This window comes from Schistocerca americana, chromosome X (assembly GCF_021461395.2).
Source record: "Schistocerca americana isolate TAMUIC-IGC-003095 chromosome X, iqSchAmer2.1, whole genome shotgun sequence".
NCBI classification, from domain to species: Eukaryota; Metazoa; Arthropoda; class Insecta; order Orthoptera; family Acrididae; genus Schistocerca; species Schistocerca americana.
Genome location: NC_060130.1, coordinates 242,034,030 through 242,056,174, shown reverse-complemented (window position 1 = coordinate 242,056,174; position 22,145 = coordinate 242,034,030). Strand labels below are relative to the sequence as shown.

General features: G+C 45.0%; 1 protein-coding gene across 1 annotated transcript; it reads left to right on the top strand.

Annotated features, from left to right (window-relative positions):
• The first annotated feature begins 1,821 nt into the window (after nt 1-1,821).
• On the top strand, nt 1,822-2,343 carry LOC124555941. Its single transcript, XM_047129991.1, has one exon. It carries the CDS (start codon nt 1,822-1,824, stop codon nt 2,341-2,343), a length of 522 nt encoding a protein of 173 aa, XP_046985947.1.
• Nucleotides 2,344-22,145: the final 19,802 nt, after the last annotated feature.

Sequence of the window (22,145 nt, the reverse complement as noted above, 5' to 3'; positions counted from 1 at the left end):
ATGTGGTCATATTTCGAAACTCTTGATGAAGAGTTTGCGAAATGTACATTGTGCAGTAAGAAATTATTGTACAAATCGACGACGTCGAATTAAAAAAAAACATCTTCAGAAATTGCATTTAATTGTGAATTTCTCTTCACAAAGACCTTCGGAGCTAGATTTGGGTGAGTAATGATAAAAATATATTTATTGCAATTACGGTTATTTCAGTGCATGTATAATCATTTATTTTTTATTTTATTAATTTTTTAAAAAATAAGAGCATGCTATACAGTGTGGTGCTTTGTGCATTGTTACATGCAAGTTTTCATTTGTCATGACTACTTAAGCTGTCGATACCACCGCACCTGTTTGCCTTGACATTTTCAAACATTTAATTATGTTGCATATGGTGCCGGAATACTTAATTATTTAATTCGAAGTTATTGTTGCAGGTGTAATAACGATAGTGCTAATAAAATGCCACTGTGTGATATATGTCGTCTGTGCGACTATTTAATATTTGAGTGCACTAACTACAATACGTATGTATAATATGTGTATCTGGAAGCTTCTGTAACTGTCTTCTCGCAATTATTAGTAACTAATCGGATAGCAGATTGTATCAGTGATCATTCCTGTGTATCATTTGTCTTTAACCCTGACGATGCCGTGGGGGGGAGGGGGGGGGGATTAGATACTGTTTCATATTTTAAAATTTTGAAAAGGATAATTGTTTTTAATGGAGTCTTCAACTGAATTCCATAAATGTTTTAAATTTTGTTGTTAAACTTAACCCAAAAATTTGACATGTTAATAGTACATGTGACTTTCCAGTGACAGTCATATTGAATATTTTAAAGTTCAGGACCCTACTTATGCATCAGTATTTGTTTAAAATATGATAATATGTCAACAATAATTAAGATATTTTTTTAGGGTGGAAATACAGTACCCTCCCTTCCCCCAGCAGCAAATGAAGATTACATGGCGGTGACAGGGCATTTTGTGTCTGAAGATTTCACCTTGCAATCTGTGTTGTTATGATGTTCCCAATTCTCTGGTGCACATACTGCTTCGAATCTGTCGGCATCTCTAATAGGCACGACAGATAACTTCAGGCCGACAGACAAAGTTCTGCTGGTTGTGACGGATAATGCACCAAATATTAAAAATGCAGTATCCATTTTACAGTGGAAACACTTTGGGTGCTATGCACATACACTGAATCTTATTGTGCACAATGCACTAAAACATTTTTGTGTCAATTCAGCAGAAAGTCAAAACTATTGCAGCATTCTTCAGGAGAAGCTGCAAGGCAACAGAAAGACTGCTGACATACCAACAAAATAATGGGGCAGGTCATGTTAAAAAACTGGTGCAGGAGGTGCCAACAAGGTGGAACTCTACTCTGTGTATGTTAGAGTGAATAGTTGAAATTAAAGATGCAGTGAAGACTTCGCTTGTACTATTCACTGTTGATTTTGAACAACTGACAGACGAGGAATGGAACATCTGCTCAGAACTTTGCTCTGTGTTGAAGCCATTTGCACAGGTTTCAACACAGCTTAGTGCTGAGTCATATCCTACTGGCAGCCAAGTAAGTTAAGCAGCTTTTTTCTTGCTAAAATGTTAGCTGTGGTATTATGGCATAATCATTTATGAGATATTGTACTGTTTGTGTTATATTGAAGAACTTATTCCAATTTTCAGGTTATTGTTCTGACAAGGGGATTATTATCAGCGTGTGCAGAACTTTTGAAGAGGCCATTTAACAGTGTGACAAGGACTGTCATTGAAGAATTAACAAAAGACCTGAAGGACCATTTCCACAATGTAGAGATGAGCAAGTCTATAGCAGTAGCCACTCTACTAGATCCACGCTTTAAATCTCTTGTGTTTGAAAGCCGAGTTGCAGCAGATAATGCAAAGAAGCAGCTTATTGAACTAGTAGCACAAAAGATGGGTGACAGAAGACTGACAAACACAGGCCAGAGCCATGAAACTGTGTCAACTTCAACCACCACTGATCCCTTGTCAGTATGGGGTGGCTATGATGCAAGTGTAAAATCAACACAGCCCCAGGGCACTCCTCAGTCAGTTGCTATTGTGGAAGTACAAAGGTACATGGACAGCCCAGTTATTAGTAAACGTGAGAATCCACTGGCATGGTGGCGTGGAAATCAATATATTTTCCCAAATATTTCTAAAGTGGTGAGGGAAAAATTCAACATAGTGGGCACTTCTGTGCCATGCAAAAGAATATTTTCTAAAACTGGTATCATTATAAATGAAAGGCGAACACGGCTGAAGGTGTCTAAAGTTGAAAAACTTATATTTCTAAATATGAACAGTACTAACTGAATTTCCTGTTACAGAGTACTTGTTATTTATTGTATTTAATGAGAGATTACTGGTGATTTATACCCCAAAATATGCTTTTCTTATCTTAGATGTTTGTTTCAGTAGTGGATTCGAGAGGCACACCAACACCAGCAGATGAGTCTCCATTTAATACTTGGGATATTATAACAGTAAGATAATTCTAGTTTAGGTACATTTTTGACAGATTTGATCTCCCACTTAAAATGGAGATATAACTGTAGGGCATAGCATATATTTGTTATGCTACATTAAAAGAGTACTAGTGGTTTTGTGTTGAAGTGCTTAATGTATATTGTCAGTCAGTAAGTCAGAACACTTTGTTCCAGTTATAGCTCCAGAAGTCAGTCACCAGCAGCAGATATCACACAGTTATAAAATGGGAAACTTGAAGAATAAGGTACTAGTGGTTTGACATTTGGCAAATTTCACCTTTCTCTTAAAATGAAGGTACAGTTACAGTCCTTAAGAGTATACTGGCAAATGGTAACTCAAAGCTCTTCGTTCCTGTTACAGCTCCAGAAGTCAGCAGCAGCAGCAGACGTCACACAGCCATAATGCGAGAAGCTTGAAAAATAATGTGGTAGTGGTTTGGATACATATGACATATTTCACCTTCAGTTTAAAATTGAAGTTTGTTTATATTGGCAGGTGGTAACTCTGAGCTCTTTGTTCCAGTTATGGCTCCGATAGCCTTCTAGCAGCAGCAAATGTTACACAGTCCTATAGAGGCAAACTTGAAGTATAAGGTAATAGTGTTTTGCATACAATGACAAACTTGACCTTTCACTTAAAATGGAGGTACATTTGCACTGAGTTTAATGTTATGACACGTGAATGGATTACCAGTGATGTATATGTAAATACTGGAATTTGACACTTAGAACTTAATTTCAGTATCGGCTTTGAAATTTGGTCACTGGATACAGCTATATTCTCTTTCATGTTGATAGCAGCAATCATCAGATTGCAATCCAGTTAAGTACCTGTGAGGCATGAGATGTCAAAAATACTTGTGGGTAATTGGTAGCCTGTGTCAAGGCATGTGGCACCTCAAAGTTTGTAAGTACAGTAGCATTTTGTTTCCTGCTTTACTTAAAAATTGTTAGCTGTAGCATACATTCTGACATTCAATTATTTTGAATTTCAAGTTTCTTAAAATGATACTGACATCAGTTTCATGTGTGTTAACACTAATCTGTATATTATTATTAATATATGCTGCTATTTTCCTCAGATGTTAACTGAAATTGTTTTATTGTAATGATAACAACACTTCAGCCTTTGCAAACTTGCAGTATAGGTTACCTGCTGAGAAATATTTACTGGAAGAAATGGTTTCTTGAATAGGACAAAAAGGAATACCACTGAAAATGCCAAACGTGAATTGGTGAAACATCTTGTGCTCAATACTAAATTTCATTTGCAAAACACGGAAGTTTTCCTATCTTTGTGGTGGAACACAATAAATTCTCATAATTTTGCTAGTTTGTATTCTAGAAAGGGTGCCAAAAAGGGAAGAGTAAAATTTTTATTAAATCGGGCATTAAATGTAAGTAAGGTTGGAGTACAGAAGGCAACTGGCCTTCCCCGCTGTAGTCTGAGGTGCTCCAACATGCATTTGTACTGATGTGCAGGTGGTTATAACACTAGTATCAAACTGCATGGTACCCACTAACTAATGTGATCTACCCTTGAATGATCTGTTGCAGACAGCAAGAAATCCGCTACTGCTCTTACTACCTGTCCAACAGTTGTGGAGGATTTTTGCCCTTGGTGCTTGCCATGACATGTTTTGCCCTCTGCCCTTAAAATCTCAATTCTTGTTACATTTTTCATCCATTTTCTATCTCCTGATGAACCTGTATTGATTAAAAACGTAATCAATGCAGAGGTGATTGTAGAACTTCTGTTTGTGGCAGTGTGGAGGGGCTCCACTCTTTAAAAAATACAATTACCTTGTGGGACATGGAATTATTATTAGAGGCTTTCATGGACATTTTGTTTACTGAAAAAGTCAGTCATTATCGGAGGTATTTAAATGTTAACTTCAAATCTAAAACTGCATCAAAAGATAAATTTCAGTAAGTCTTAAACAAGTTTCAGTTGCTGGACTCTCCAACTATAAAAAACAGTGTTTTGCAGAGAACAGCTATTCAGATGTTAACATCCCAGAATTTGTGTAGAAGATATCCCTTACATTGTTAGTTTCATTGTGGTCACACTCTACAGTGTAGTGTTATCAGCATACATATAGAAGTTTGAAGAACATATTAAATTAATTGCTAGACATGCCTTAAGTGAATATGTTTACTACTAATGTGAGTCAGCTAAGTAGTTGCTGCAAGTTTTTATGTTGTTTCTAAAGTGTCTTTAGACAAGGATATTTCTGCTGTTTGTTTCCTGTTCTTCTGTTTCAGATAACTACCCATATATGCAGCAACTGCTGAAGCAGCCTCAGGCAGTTTATTGAAGTTCCGTGAACAAAGTGTTGTGTGGTCTGTTTGCGTAAAGTGATAAAGAAAAATGTTAAAGTGTAATTGCATATGTAATTGTGTATATATTTAATCATTATTTTTGCTAGTTGTAAGATCTATTTTCATGTAAATCAGGACATTGTATAATAGGTAACAACTGAATGAGGCAGTGTAGCTATTAACAGCACTGACCTCATATTTGGGAGGATGGGGTTTGCTCTGTCTGGCCATCCTGATTCGGGTTTTCCGTGGTTTTCCTGGATTGCTAAGGCAAATGCCGGGATGGTTCCTTCATCAAGCCCATGGCTGACCACCTGTCCCACCCTTAAAGAGATCCTTTAAACATTCTGTGTATACCCATATTTTGAATTATTGATGTTTGTTGTATTATGTTGAGATATTCTTGGATTAAATAAAAAAGTTTATACATTTGTATTTGTGGTCACATGTTAAATTACTGAGAAAATTGAAGAGTAGTTATGGCACCGAATTTCCATTCAGATGCATTGGGATCCTTCGCCTGTTTCAACATCCTGATTTACATTTTATGTGGGTTCTCTAAATTCCTTTAGGCAAATACTTTTGTTGGTTCCACTGAATAGGCCATGGCAGAGTACCTGCCATTTCCAATCTGAGGTTCTGCTCAGTCTCTGACATGTTAACTATTTATTCATTCTCTTTATAATGCAGTAATATGTTTAAAGTGTTCCATATCTTTGTGGAAAAGTCAGAATAAAATTGATCATCTCACAAGTACATACATTTGTGTTGGTTACCATTTTTATTTTAACTTATCTTCCTTCCTTTTGTTCCCTGTACTCTTAAGTAATTTGTTGAAAACCCATGAGCTCAAAGACGAGCACTTACTGCCATTTTAGGATATATTTTATGTAGAAATATGGTAATCTCTCATGTGGCATGGTAATGTGTCTTTGTTGAGGTGATATTACTGTCTCATGAACATAGGTGTCTTACATAGAACATACAGAAATTAAACAGCTGTGCAGTAATCTTGTAAGAATATATTTTAATTTTGGGGCAGGATAGGAAACTCATCTCAAGTGATACATGTATCACATCTCCTACCTTCTCAAGAAATGTATCAAAATTTGTGGCACTACTGTGAGCACAAACACTTGCTGTCTCATACATAGTATGGGAAGCTATGAAGTGTAGTAGTGTGTATGCAACATGTTAATACTTTCTAGGGATTTTAAACTTACTGAAATGCCTTGAGTATTGGCGGTGATCTAAAAATGGAACATAGTTGAGTATCTTCTCCAAGTATACCCCATCACTAATGCTTGGTAGCATCATGATGAAAAAGTGCCAGTGGTGTATCAGGTCAACTTGAATACAAAGAAACTTATGTAATTTGGTGAGACTTAGCTTTGTGGCATTAGCGAGAGAAAAATGAGTTTTCTCAATTTGTACACATCCATTGCAAATAGGCTTTTTTTCATTTAATTGGTTTTTGGCCATTGACTTTGGAACATTTTATACATAGTTTTGAGCATATCACTTTTATGCAGGAACATTGTCCAGTGTACACTTCAAACATATGTATTGCAATTGAAGCATTTCACGGAGGTATATTTGGCATGAATACAATATGCTTACAACAATAATCACGTCAGATACTTTGTTAGTGTATTTAAATAAAAATATAGATTTACTTACATTTGGGCCTATTAGCACATGTGCATACTACATGAATGTTTATGAATAAAATATGCTTTTTTGTTTTCAAAGAGCTCAAGTCAGTTCATTTTCTATTATGTTAAGCAACACTGAAAAACTCTGTTAGGTGCACTCATTGCTACATTGAGGTTGTTATACGCAAGACTTAGCCCTTCATTTTGAGTGCTCATCTTGTCTTGTTCATGAATTAGTCTTACCTATTCAGACAGTTAACTGTCATGATATTAAACTGCAAAAAGATCAAAGCAAGCAGCTGGCATTGACAGATGAAGTGTTTCAAAAGGATTCATATTATTGCCTCATGTGAGACAGAAAAAAAGCAAAATGTGGAATGCACAGGTAAAGCATTCCCCAGGAAAGGAAATTTTGTATTTCCTATAGATGGACATCTTAACAGGGACTGGTAGAGTAACTTAAGTAAAAAGTATTATTTCAGTTTTGACAGCACTTTACTGCAACAGTCAAGATCAGATTTCTGAAAACTCACTGCAAATTTGTATTACCTACACAATACCATTAATTCATACTCTCACAATCTGGATATCCAAAGAAGAATTGTGTAAAAGAGTGAAAAGGTATTGTAATGACATCTGAGACATTAAGCCTTATGAGTTGTTAATCAATCATTCAGCACTGGAATTCTGTATACAATAATGCCAAACATGAGAGATACACAACAAACTGAAGGCTTGGGCACATGCATTAGTCATTCTCCCACCACAAAATCAAAAGCCTCACTGTAGATTAGATTAACTTGTTTTTGTCCCAGGGACCCAAAAATGAGATGATTCTCATGGATGTGCAACATGTAAAAGTATAACATAAAGCATTTGAATATAATACTTACCACCATCATCATCTGTCACGAGATTGTCAAAATATGTGAATATATTGCAGTAAACTGGAGCTGCTAATATGTACAGTATTAATACACTGCCAGAACAAAACATAGTTATGCACTTTTAATAAATTTATCACACACAGAATACCTAATCTTGACTGTTGTGACCAAGTGCTGTCAAAACTGAAATGTGCTGGTAGCAGAATTTTTACTTAAGCTGGTCTAACAGTCCCTGTTAAGATATTCATCTATAGAGTGGGAGTTGCCTATCAAAAAGTCTTTCAAACTCTCAGTAAACCGTGCTTTATCTGAAACCAAGTTTTTAATGGTTGCTGGCAGTTTATTGAAAATGTGTGTTCCTGAATATTGAACCCCTTTCTGGTCCAAGGTAAGTGATTTTAGATCTTTATGTAGATCGCTGTTCTTATTCCTAGTATTGATACTATGTATTGTGCTATTGGTTGGAAATACTTGCAACAAATTTCATTAAGGAATAAATGTACTATAAAGCAGTGGTTAGAATATGAAGTTCCTTGAACAGGTTTCTACATGGTGTTCTTGAATTTATACCACAAACGATTTTTATTAGGCCTACACGCTTTTACATGCTAAAAACTTTTGCTCCATTGATGAGTTACCCCAGAATATGACCCCTTATGACATAACAGAATAAAAGTATGTAAACTTTTTTACATTTGTGTCTCCTACATCAGACACCATTCTAACTGCAAATACAGACTTGTTTAGGAGCTTTAGCAATTCTGTGGTAAGCCCTTCCCAACTGAACTTATTATCGAGTTATAATCCCAGAAATTTAACACTGTCAATCTTTTCAATCTGCATGTCTTTATATGTTATGGGATTACAGAACCTTACGTCACAGGTCAAAGCAGACGGGTGGAATCGGATGCTTCCATTCATCCTATGTTATACACATGCTGCAGCTGGAGGAATCGAGCAGTTTTCCAACTAGCGTACTCACACTTTCAACCATATGACGATCTTGTAGAGGAGTAAATGAATCTTTCACATTACGTATATTTTTGTGTTGCATTACAAGGCAGTACACTTATTCTATTAAGTAAACAACACAAGAAATTAAGCTTCGAATTTAACCTAAAGTATTCAGTTTACATATTTCTTCAAACTTAAAAATGCTCATTGTTAACATTTTACTTAAACAGTGCTGTGGCGAAGTTCCACGTACTTTCTGTTGCAGCTGCGAGGATAATATTTCTAATAGCGACCGATAACCTACATACATATAATATGAAACACTAATAATCATTCTAACATCAACTAAAATACACCCAGAGTTAATTAGCTAAGGTTATGACACAATTCATATGACATTCCTGCCATTTCACACTACTCGCAGTTATACTGATAACTATTAACTAAACTGATGGATTCCAACTACGTCGTTATTTAACTGTTGGAGTATTCGGTATTCGCTAGCGAAAAATAGCTTTTGACAGTTATTAATAACCGTTAAAGGTAACGGTTATCAAAGAATAACTGGAACTGTGATAAGGGTTACTCCAGAATAACCGTTTGGCCTACCTCTATTGTATTGTTTTTGGGGACTGGTATTGGTGCCGATGTGGTTGTAGTGTCGCATGTTGGCTGAGGCGCCTGTGTTGCTGTCGCAGTGGTTGTGTTGGGTGCAGAGATTCCACGGCCTGCTCCACTCCTTCAGGGAGTGTAGCGCAACAGGCCACAGGAACTCTGCTCCCAGCGGATGCAACTGTCTTTTTTTTTTTTTTTTTTTTCCCCAAAGGGGGCGGACTGGCAGCAGCTTAGTACGCTGCTCTACAGCCTACAGACTTTTTTTAAAAAAAAGGGAAGAAGAAAGAAACAAGGAAAAACAGGCGATAAAATGGTGACTTAAAGTGTAAAATGGCGTAAAAATGCGGAAAGTTAAAACAGAAAGCAAAAGGGGTTGGCAATGTTGATAAAATACACAGGAATCAGACAAGAAACATAGTAGACACACAATTAAAAAACAGGGCGACAGTCTGGTTTCTGTTCGCAAGAGAGAAAAAATCACACCCAGCGACAGTATGATGGCTGTTCGCTACACTTCCCAAAAGACACAACACGGAACACTCACTGGAAAAACACACACTGTAAAACACTGCACGGAAATGGCGGCACAAATATGGCACTCCCAAGCCAAAGGCAGATGGGGGGGGGGGGGGGGGGGGGGACCTGGAGGAGGGGGAAAAACAAGGAGGGAGGAGAGGAAGAAACGAAAAGGAGGGGGGAACCAAGGAGGGAGAGGACTAATAAAGGGGGAGAAGGGCAGACACAAGAGGGAATGAGAGGAGGCAGAGGAGGGAAATGTAAAAGGACTCGGGTGAGAGAAGGGGGCGAAGAGAGGGGAGGTGGGAAAAAAAGAGGATGGAAGGGAGGGGGAGAGGGAGCCTGGGAAAAGGACAGAGGAAAGGAGGGGGAGTGAGGATCAGAGTTGATAGGAGGGATAAATGGAGGGAGAGAGGGCATCATCCGGGAGGGGGAGTTGATGGAGCCACCTTGGGAAAGGAGATGTAGGGTGTAGAGATGGAGGGTAGGGGGGACACAACAGTGAAGACATGGCAGGGGGCGGGGATGGGAGAGGAGAGGAGCAACCAGGGGGTGAGGGGGTTCTAGGCGGTGGGAGGTGTAGAGGATGCGGATATGTTCGAGGAATAGGAGCAGACGGGGGAAAGGAATGAGATCATAGAGGATCCGCGTGGGGGACGGGAGGCGTATACGGACGGCGAGGCGGAGTGCATGACGCTCAAGGATCTGGAGGGACTTATAGAATTTGGGGGGGGGGGGGGCAGATATCCAGGCAGGACTGGCATAACAGAGAATGGGACGGATTAAGGATTTGTAGGTGTGGAGGATGGTAGAGGGGTGCAACCCCCATGTCCAGCCAGAGAGGAGTTTGAGGAGTCGGAGGCGGTTGTGGGCTTTGGATTGGATGGAGCGGAGATGAGGGATCCAGGTGAGGTGACGGTCAATGGTGAGGCCAAGGTAGGTGAGGGTTGGGGTGAGGCAGACAGGACGGGCACAGACAGTAAGGGAGAAATCCAGGAGCCGGAAGGAGCGAGTGGTACGACCTATGATGATTGCCTGGGTCTTGGAAGGATTGAGTTTCAGTAGCCACTGGTTACACCATGCAGCAAAAAGGTCAAGGTGATTCTGGAGAAGGCGTTGGGACCGTTGGAGGGTAGGAGCGAGGGCGAGGAATGCGGTGTCATCAGCATATTGCAAGAGGTGTACTGGAGGGGGGGTTGGGGCATATCTGCCGTGTACAGGAGGTAGAGGAGAAGGGAGAGGACAGAGCCCTGAGGCACACCTGCAGAGGGGTAGAAGATGTGGGAATTGGCATTATGGATGGTAACATAGGAGGGGCGGTGGGAGAGGAAGGAGGCCACCAGACAGATGTAGTTGATAGGAAGGGCATAGGTTTGGCATTTAAACAGGAGACCGGGATGCCAGACACAGTCGTAGGCCTTTTCGAGGTCAAGGGAGACAAAAATGGCGGAGCGGATGCACCTTTTAAAATAGAGGTGGAGCCCCTCCACGCCCACAGCGACATGATGGCCAACACAAAAGGTCTACTGCCATCTCTGCATAAGGATTAGTATTCACTAAAGTGAGGTGTCGCAGGATTTGGGTACTGCGATGTTTGTGTACGTCTGGTTAGGATTAACCATTAATATGTGCTCATCTGGAGATAGATTGGTCGAAATCTGACGAAGGGTAGCGGTTTGAAGGGCAGAGGAAAAAAGTGTCAAGGCAAGAGCCAAGGGAAAAAAACCTCTGCGAAAGTTAGGTCGGGTGGTAAGAGCAGTAGCGGTTGTCTTGCTGCCTGCGATAGGTTGTGCAAGGATAGGCTTTGTTAGTAGTGGGTATCATGCATGTCTGGTACAGAGTCCTCGTTCAGCGTCAGCAACCTGCAACAGTTAGGTTTGTTATCGATCTTGTGTCCGATAGGTTATATACCGGAGGCACAGTGTGAGGGAATGTTGGCAGATTGTTTGTGCGTCTGTGGGCGAGCTCGTCGGTGTCCCTGCTGTGGCCTGTTGGTCGGCTTTAATAGCAGCTGGTAGTTGCCAGTCAGTGTTGCTGATATGCAGGGGCTTACCGACGTTTGTCGCTGTTTGCGTATGTTAGTTTCCCATAGGTGGCTATGCCCTAGCTAGCAGTGTCTTTGGCCGCTTGTGCTTCCACCTGTGGTTGTGATCGTAGTTTCCCAGAGTGAGGATGAAAGGATTGTTCGAGTGTCTCGAGTTCCTGTATAGTCGTGTGGCGTGTTTTTTGAATACTTCCTTGAGGGTATCAAGGCGGTATTCATGGTGAAGATCCACGGTGCGTGTGTAGCGTTGCTAATGATTCAAAGCACCTTGTTCTGTATGATCTGCAAGCGGCGCAGTTGTGTAGGAGCTGCATATCCCCAGACGGGAGCTGCGTATGTCATCAGAGGTCTAATCAGTGTCATGTATATGGACCTCGACACCCTCCTATTTAGTGTGCTTTCCCTGTTGAGCATTGGGTAGAGCTGTTTGAGCCTCATGTGCGCTCGGTTGGCAACGTATTCGATGTGGTCCCCCCATGTAAGTTTCTGGTCCAGTCAGACACCAAGGTACCTGACTTTCTCTCAGAAACGTGTTGGGCATGTATGTAGTGTTATTGGTCTACAGTGTTGGTGTTTGTGCAGTAGTTTTGGTCTGCGTGTGAACAGAACTGCTTTGCACTTGTCGACGTTTACTTTAATACGCCATCGCTCCAACCAAGGCTCAGCTGTTCTGAGTGCTGTCTGTATTCGTGAATTAATGTTCGACGGTTTCCAGTCTTGCGTGAGGATGGCTGTGTCATCCACGTAGATGGCGAACGTCGTTTTTTGTGTCACTGGGAAGTCATTAATGTACAGGTTAAACAAGATGGGCCCTAGGATGCTCCGTTGGGGTACTCCAGCTTGGATACCATGTTGTGTTGATTGTTTATCCTGCACGTTAGTGTTGAAACATCTGTTCGTGAGATATGAGTGTATGAGACATACGAGTCCGTCCGGGAAACCAGCTTCGCTTCGTTTGTGTATGAGTCCGTTGTGCCAGAGATGATCGAAAACCTTTTCAATGTCTAGGAACATGGCCCCTGTGGCTTTGTTCATGTTGTAGCCGTGTGTTATATGTTCGACTACGCGGAGGAGTTGTTGTGTTGTCGAATGGTGATTCCTAAAGCCGAATTGCTCCGGTCTTAGGGTGTCGGTGGCGATGCAATGCCTAGTGATACGTTTTAGTATTACCTTCTCAACAATCTTGCTGAGCGAATACAGCAGACTGATGGGTCGGTAATTTTGTGGGAGGGAGTGGTCTTTCCCTGGCTTCCTGAACATCAGGACCTTGGCCGCCTTCCAAAAGTCAGGGAAGTGTTGGTGTGTCAGGATGGCATTCGTTAAATGTGTGAGGTATTCTACGGCTTTATCCGTGAACTCCTCGAGGACACGGTTTTGAATGCCATCAGGCCCAGGGGCTTTTCTAGCGTTGGTGTGCTTGATAGCTCATGTGATTTCATTTGTGCTAGTACATCTTATTTCGTTGCGCGAGGGCTGGGCTACAAGTCGTGTAAACTCCTGGTCCGTTTCAAGTGTGAATGCTGGGTCTGAAGGAACCAGATTCGGCATGAAGGACGCTGCAAGTGTTGTGGCCATAAGCTCTGCCTTTTCCATCGCGGGGTAGGCTGGGCCGTCTGGTCCTTGTAACGTGGGACTGTAATGTTTCTCCCTAGTGAAGTGTCTGGCCAGCTGCCACACGCCAGGACGTGTGGTATCCAGCCCAGTGAGTTTCTGTCCCCATTGCTCGTTTCTGAATGTTTGTATTTTATTCCGTATTATGCCCTGGAGTCTGTTGACGTGCAGTTTATAGAACGGCCGCCTGGTGCGCTGCCAGTATCTCCTGAGGCGGTTCCTCATTGAGATAAGGCCCAGGATTTCCTGGGGCAGGGCCGTCAAGAGTTGTCTTCCTGTTGTAAATGGAATGGCGTCAGTCATTGCGTCTTGGACAGCAGTTGTGAGAGCCTCCACAGCCTCATCGATTTGCTGTGTGTTGTTAATTTCGTGGGTGTCAGGAATGCAACTATCAAGCATTTCCTTGATGTGTCCAATTCCCACGCTTGTAGTTAAGCATCCTGTGTGGCTTGATGTCCTGCAGTGTCTCTTCCATACATACACCTTTTTTTTTTTTTTTTTTTTTCTTTATTGTATTTCAATTCCCCATCGGGGCGGGCTGGCAGCAGCACATGCGCTGCTCTTCAGCCGAAAGACATAGAACAAAACAAGAGAAGACATTTAAAAACAGCAAAGGAGAGAAGAAGGCGAACATAGATATAAAAAAGGGAGAACATCATGGAAGGCAATATACAAAAAAACGGGGTGACTGTAAAATGGAGATAAAAAACTGTTTAAAAGTAGCACACACAAAAAGCCACACATTGCGACGATTAAAAGAACACAAGGCACAGTATGACTAGAGCATAAAGGTGTTGACGGATGGCATAGCACACAACGTAACACTCACGGCGAACCTCACGGCAGTACACAATGAAAATCACACCTCTTGACGCACACGAGAAAACAGAACTAAACACAACATTGACGTGGCACACTGATGATGATCAAGACAGAGGATCTGCCAGGTTCAAGGAGATGAGGGAGACCTGAAGAAGGGAGGGAGGGGAAGAGATGGGGGAGGGGAATGGGGGGCGCTCGGAAGAGGGCCAGGTAGGGAGGGATGTGGGAAGGAGAGAGGCAAGTATGGGGTGCAGGGTCTCAGGGGAGGGGGGGATGGAGGAAAATCCGCTCTGGGAGAAGGAGGAAAGAGGAGAAGGGGCCCTGGGGCGGGGGGGGGGGGGGGGGGGAACAAGGCCGGGTTATAGTTGGAAGGAAGGGTATATGTCACGGCGAAGTGCGTCATCCGGGAGGGGGAGGCGTTGGAAATTGCCCTGATGAAGGAGATGGAGGGTGTGGAGGTGGAGAGAGGGAGGGATACAGCGATAGAGGCGCGGCAACGGGCGAGGGGTGGAGAGGAAGGAGGAAACCAGAGGGTGGGGGGGATCAACCCTGCGAACAATGTAAAGGATGCGGAGATGTTGGAGGAACAAGAGGAGGTGGGGGAAGGGGATCAGTTCATACAGGAGCCGTGTGGGGGAAGGAAGGCGGATACGGAAGGCAAGGCGGAGCGCATGACGTTCAAGGATTTGGAGAGCCTTGTAAAAGCGGGTGGGGGCGGAGATCCAGGCGACGCTGGCATAACAGAGGATAGGACGGATGAGGGATTTGTAGGTGTGGAGGATGGTAGAAGGATGCAGTCCCCATGTCCGGCCAGACAGGAGTTTCAGCAGGCGGAGGCGGGAATGGGCTTTCTGCTGGATGGTCAGGAGATGAGGGGTCCAGGTGAGGTGTCGGTCAAGGGTGAGGCCAAGGTATTTCAGGGTGGGGGTGAGTTGGATAGGACGACCATAAAGGGTGAGGTAGAAATCTTGGAGGCGAAAGGAGCGAGTGGTACGGCCTATGATGATTGCCTGGGTTTTGGAGGGGTTGAGACGGAGGAGCCACTGGTTACACCAAGTGGTGAACTGGTTAAGGTGGGTTTGGAGGGTACGTTGAGACCGTTGAAGGGTAGGATAGAGAGCCAGGAAGGCGGTGTCATCAGCATATTGGAGAAGGTGAACTGGTGGGGGTGGCTTGGGCATATCAGCTGTATACAAGAGATAAAGGAGAGGGGAGAGGACAGAACCCTGGGGGACGCCAGCCGTGGGATAAAAGATACGGGAGTTGGTGTTGTGGAGGGTGACATAGGAAGGACGGTGCGAGAGGAAGGAAGCGACCAGACGGACAAAATTGATAGGCAGGGCGTAGGTTTGGAGTTTAAAGAGGAGACCGGGATGCCATACACGGTCATAGGCATTTTGGAGGTCAAGGGAAACAAAAATGGCGGAGCGACGGGAGTTGAGCTGGAGGGACAGAAGGTGAACAAGGTTGAGGAGTTGGTCGTCAGCAGAGAAGGAGGGTCGGAAGCCACACTGGGTAAGGGGGAGGAGGTGGTGTTGAGCAAGGTGCCGATGGATACGGTGGGAGAGGAGGGATTCAAGGACCTTACTGAAGACGGAGGTGAGGCAGATGGGACGATAGGAAGAGGCAGCAGAAGGGGGTTTGTTGGGCTTGAGGAAGAGGAGGACGCGGGAGGTCTTCCACAGGTCAGGGTAGAAGCCAGTAGAGAGGATGACATTATAGAGATGGGCGAGGACAGTTAGGAAGGAATAGGGGCTTTCTCGAAGGTGACGGTAGGTGACACAGTCGTGACCAGGGGCCGTGTTGCGTTTGGACTGGAGGAGAAGTTTAATGTCTTGTGCTGTGATGGGAGTGTTGACGTCGGAGGGGGGCAACTGCCCCAAGTACTGGAGACTAGGAGCAAGTGGAGCGACTGAGGTATCAGCACGTTCCATGACGGTGGGGAAAAGAGAATAATCAAAGTGGGGATCATCGGGGATGGAGAAGACCTCGGAAAGGTGGGAAGCGAAGTGGTTGGCCTTACTGAGATTGTCTGGAAGGGGGCGATCGTTATGGAGAAGGGGGTAGTGGGGAGCGGAAAGGGAACCAGTAAGACGATGGAAGGCAGACCAGTACTTGGAGGAGTTGATAGGGAGGGTGGCATTGAGTCGTGTGCAGGTCTGGCGCCAGTCCCGGCGTTTCGTTGCTGTAATAAGGTTCCGTACGTGTCGCTGTATGTGCCGGTGGCGTTGGAGTGTATCCCTGTCACGAGTGCGGAGGAAGGAGCGATAGAGGCGGCGGGATTCTCGGAGGAGGAGGACAGCCCGCGGGGGGAGAGTGGGACGGTGTGGGTGGATGGTTTTAGTAGGAACATGGGCCTCCACGGCGTCAGTAATTACCGTCTGAAGGAAGGACGAGGCGCGGATGATGTCGTCAGGATGGCGATAGGTAAGAGGGTGGCTTTCGACCTGGGTGGAGATGGAGTCCCGGTAGGCATCCCAGTTGGCACGGCGATAGTCATGGACGACCTTGGGAGGGGGTGCAGGTTGCGGAGCCGGAGGGGGGCGGTTTGCAGACGTTATGGTGAGAAGGACAGGGAGGTGATCGCTACCTGTGGGGTCAAGGACGGCGACAGTGATACGCCCAAGGAGGTTGGCGGAGGCAATGACAACATCGGGGGTGGTGTTACTTTCGGGTCGGGTGTGCTGGGGAATGGGAACAAGGTCACCCTGGATTGTGGAGAGGAACTGATGCCACCGCCGAAGGGCAGCAGGAGTGCGGCTATGGATGTTGAGGTCGGCGGCAATCACATAGGTGGAGAAGGTGCGGTCAATGTGCGAGATGAAGTCATAAGGAAGAGGAGCAGTGGAGCGGACATAGATGGTGGCACAGGTAATGGTGAGGGAGGGGAAGAAGACGCTAAGGATAAGGTGTTCAGTGGGGTCATTGAGGAGAGGTTGTGGCCGGACGGGGATATGCTTAAGGTGGCCAATCGCGACTCCACCCTGCGCACGAGGACCAGGAGCATCAGTGCGGTGGAGGATATAGGGGGAGGTGCGGATAGAATGGTGGGGCTGGAGAAAGGTTTCGTTCAAGAGGAAGGTGTCGACCTGGTGGTGGGAGAGGGTGTGCATGAGGAGGTATTTGTTGGAGCGGAAGGAGCGAATGTTCTGGAAGAGGATGCGAGACTCGTGCCGCGCCATGACGGGAAGGAGGGGGGGAAGAGAGGGAAGGGAAGAGACTTAAACGAGGGTGTCGAGGCGGGTGAAGGTGAAGTGGGCTTGGTTGTGGGAATAAGTGGCGAAGGTGTTCAGGTGGAAAACAGAGCGAGCAGCAAGGGATATTTGTTGGAAGGTGTGCGGGCGTTGAAAAGGGTGAATGTTTTGGAGTACAACGGTAATGAACCGGATGATGTCCTCGGCCGTGGGGGGTGGACGGAGGGAATTGTTAGGATGGACAGGAGGATCGACGGGACGAACTGGGACTGTAAGTTCAGGGGTGGCTGGAGGGGGTTTAGCTTTACACTTGTGGGAGTATGTGGGATGGGGGCCATTGCAGGTATTACAGGAAGGAGGAGCAGCGAGGTTGGGGCAGTTCTTGAGAAAGTGGGAGGCCTTGCAATGGGGACAGGTGGGGGGGTTTTTGCAGTTGGGAGTCAGGTGGTCATTGTACATCAGGCACCGTTGGCAACGGTAGGATTGGGGAGGGGATTTGGAGGATTCAACAGGGTGGCGACGGTGGTATATCAGGGCACCCTGGGTGAGGAGATGGTCTATGGACGGGGCAGACTCTGAGAATATCCGCATGAGGTAGGTGGGACCAGAGGCATTGTGGATACGGCGGGCAGAGCGGATTTCCAAGTCCGGGTGGGAGTTCAGTTCTACCAACACTTCATCCTCTGTGATCACCGGGCTGAGCTTGGTGATCACAGCGGTGTAGGTGGGGGGGCGACGGGGAGGCTGGGGCTGACGAGGAGTGGAAGCGGAAAGGAAGGGTGTCAGAGAGGCGTGGGGGCCAAACATAACTCGTGGGAGTTTTCGCAGGAGGTCTGTGTGAAATGATGGGGACGGGGACTTGATAAGGACTGAGTCCCTGCGGGGAATGAGTTGGGAGATGGGAGCACCAGGTAAGTACTTTCGTATTTCCTTGGTGAGGGTACGAGCATCGAGGAACTTAGGATCGGGAGTTGACAGGACAAAGGTGTGGAGGGTGGAGGCCAAGGTAGGGGTGGCAGGAGGAGGGGTGGTGTCCATGGTGATGGCAGGGGGAGGGGGAGGTGGCGTTGATTTTTTGTGGGAAGTGGTGGGAGCAGAGTCGGTAAGGACGCGCTTTTGGGGTTTTTTGGAGACTGGAGGCTGGGAGGAGGGGAGAGGGACGGGGAGGAGAGGGAGGTGGCGGGTGGCAGATCCCTGTGGCGTAGTGGAGGCACCGGGAGAAGCAGCTGGTTCAGTGGTGGCGATGGTGGCTCGGCGCAACGCGATGCGTGCGGGAGATGCAGAAGACGAAGCGACGGGGTCGGTGAGAGAGGGGAAGCCAACCACCTGAGGGGCGGCAGCAGAGGCGGCAACAGAAGCGTACGTGAGGGCGGGGGTAGTAGTGGGAGCTGTTGAGGGTGTGGAGGCAGGAGGAAGGGTGTAGAGGTGTGGGTATACAGCAGGGGAGGAGATAGGGGGGTGGGTAAGTGGAGGATGGGAAGGGGAGGTGGAAGGAGGGAGGCCAGAGGCGGCACTCCAGGAAGTGACTGTGGGAGAGGGGGAGGGGGAGGTGTAGATGACGGTGGAGGTGGGAGTACTCATTGCAGACGAACGGCGACGGACAGACGGACGTGCAGCAGGCGGCGTCGGCGTCGGCGATGGGCAGCGGCGAACAGCAGGCGGCGTCGGCGTCGGCGGCGAACAGACGGACGAACAGCAGGCGGCGGCGGCGGCGGCGGCGGCGGCGGCGATGGACAGCCAGCAGGCGGACAGGCGGACGGACGGACGGACGAACAGCGACAGCAGCGGGCAGACAGACAGACAGACAGACACACACAATCTTCGAAGACGGAGATTCCACCCTGAGAGTAGCCCAGGCTTTGCAATCAGACGCTTTCGAAGGAGGGGATCCAACCCTCTAGATGTCGACATACACCTTCAGGAGGCGTGAAATTTATAGACTGCAAGACTACTGACAGCTGACGAGTTGAAACCAATCCAATGAAATTTATTATTATTATTTGTCCATCAAGACTGCATACCTTAAATTTAGCAATTTACTTGGCTTTTCAATATCAATAAATATGAAATAAACCGATATAACACACATTTTGGCGTAAAATCGCCTACCCTGTTCAGTCGTCATAGTGTTTCTTAACAGCAATACGAGATGGCAGCACAGATACCAACACTGGAGGATTCAGAACTGGTGTTCTGTGATCAAAGAGCTCCCACGGTCTCTCTGTATTTTCCAACGAGTTAAATTTAACACGTTGGTGTTTTCCATATCTTTGGCTCTGTTGTAAACAGTATCCATCATTCCAACTAGTATTTTCGCAATGCACATGATAGTAGAGTGCATTTATCACCTATTTTAATAAATATGTGTCGAGATAAAAAGGAAAATTTAGGTACACTGAACATGTAAAGCAAGTTTCCGACTTTATCTGTACTTACGTCTACAAGTACACTTACGCAAAAACAGGTGTATTTATTTACTGGGACATCTGGTACCAGAATTAAAATAATTATGAATTATATTCAATAAGAAGCAAAAAGAATCTTGCAGAAACTGTTACAAACATCTTAATATTTTGACGTTTCCATGAATGTGTATAATATTGAAGACCTTTGTAACTGCGTTGAAGTATCTTCGTCTGTTCAATAATATTGTCAAACTATCAATGTATTGATAGAGCGTATTGACATATTTCCAGTTTTAGAAATACTGATGAGCAGTACATCTACATCTACATTGATACTCCGCAAGCCACCAAACGGTGTGTGGCGGAGGGCACTTTACGTGCCACTGTCATTACCTCCCTTTCCTGTTCCAGTCGCGTATGGTTTGCGGGAAGAACGACTGTCTGAAAGCCTCCGTGCGCGCTCTAATCTCTCTAATTTTACATTCGTGATCTCCTCAGGAGGTATAAGTAGGGGGAAGCAATATATTTGATACCTCATCCAGAAACGCACCCTCTCGAAACCTGGCGAGCAAGCTACACCGCGATGCAGAGCGCCTCTCTTGCAGAGTCTGCCACTTGAGTTTATTAAACATCTCCGTAATGCTATCACGGTTACCAAATAACCCTGTGACGAAACGCGCCGCTCTTCTTTGGATCTTCTCTATCTCCTCCATCAGACCGATCTGGTATGGATCCCACACTGATGAGCAATACTCAAGTATAGGTCGAACGAGTGTTTTGTAAGCCACCTCCTTTGTTGATGGACTACATTTTCTAAGCACTCTCCCAATGAATCTCAACCTGGTACCCGCCTTACCAACAATTAATTTTATATGATCATTCCACTTCAAATCGTTCCGCACGCATACTCCCAGATATTTTACAGAAGTAACTGCTACCAGTGTTTGTTCCGCTATCATATAATCATACAATAAAGGATCCTTCTTTCTATGTATTCGCAATACATTACATTTGTCTATGTTAAGGGTCAGTTGCCACTCCCTGCACCAAGTGCCTATCTGCTGCAGATCTTCCTGCATTTCGCTACAATTTTCTAATGCTGCAACTTCTCTGTATACTACAGCATCATCCGCGAAAAGCCCAGTACTGATGGGCCTCAAAATATTTTTAGTATTGTCAATACATACTGAATGTGTGAGGTCAAATGTTGCCTGTTTGACAATATTCTCCCCTCAGTTGTTGATAGAGCTTCATAAACCAGTCACACGGCGTTAAATAATGTGCACTGTTGATTTTTTTCAATTCGCCGTTGTGTGTATCATACCACAGATTCAATTTTTAAGCACACAAAAAAATTTTTATAGGCGTATGCAAAGGTAATCAATAATCTACATCTACACCTACATTTATACTCCGCAAGCCACCCAACGGTGTGTGGCGGAGGGCACTTTACGTGTCACTGTCATTACCTCCCTTTCCTGTTCCAGTCGCGTATGGTTCGCGGGAAGAACGACTGTCTGAAAGCCTCCATGCGCGCTCTAATCTCTCTAATTTTACATTCGTGATCTCCTCGGGAGGTATAAGTAGGGGGAAGCAATATATTCGATACCTCATCCAGAAACACACCCTCTCGAAACCTGGCGAGCAAGCTACACTACAATGCAGAGTGCCTCTCTTGCAGGGTCTGCCACTTGAGTTTGTTAAACATCTCCGTAACGCTATCACGGTTACCAAATAACCCTGTGACAAAACGCGCCGCTCTTCTTTGGATCTTCTCTATCTCCTCCGTCAACCCGATCTGGGACGGATCCCACACTGATGAGCAATACTCAAGTATAGGTCGAACGAGTGTTTTGTAAGCCACCTCCTTTGTTGATGGACTACATTTTCTAAGCACTCTCCCAATGAATCTCAACCTGGTACCCGCCTTACCAACAATTAATTTTATATGATCATTCCACTTCAAATCGTTCCGCACGCATACTCCCAGATATTTTACAGAAGTAACTGCTACCAGTGTTTGTTCCGCTATCATATAATCATACAATTAAGGATCCTTCTTTCTATGTATTCGCAATACATTACATTTGTCTATGTTAAGGGTCAGTTGCCACTCCCTGCACCAAGTGCCTATCCGCTGCAGATCTTCCTGCATTTCGCTACAATTTTCTAATGCTGCAACTTCTCTGCATACTACAGCATCATCCGCGAAAAGCCGCATGGAACTTCCGACACTATCTACTAGGTCATTTATATATATTGTGAAAAGCAATGGTCCCATAACACTCCCCTGTGGCACGCCAGAGGTTACTTTAACGTCTGTAGACGTCTCTCCATTGATAACAACATGCTGTGTTCTGTTTGTTAAAAACTCTTCAATCCAGCCACACAGCTGGTCTGATATTCCGTACGCTCTTACTTTGTTTATCAGGCGACAGTGTGGAACTGTATCAAACGCCTTCCGGAAGTCAAGAAAAATAGAATCTACCTGGGAGCCTGTATCTAATATTTTCTGGGTCTCATGAACAAATAAAGTGAGTTGGGTCTCACACGATCGCTGTTTCCGGAATCCATGTTGAGTCCTACAGAGTAGATTCTGGGTTT

Excerpts from the sequence above, each read along its gene's own strand:
- LOC124555941 (XM_047129991.1), top strand. The coding sequence starts at position 1,822 with ATGAGCAAGTCTATAGCAGTAGCCACTCTACTAGATCCACGCTTTAAA.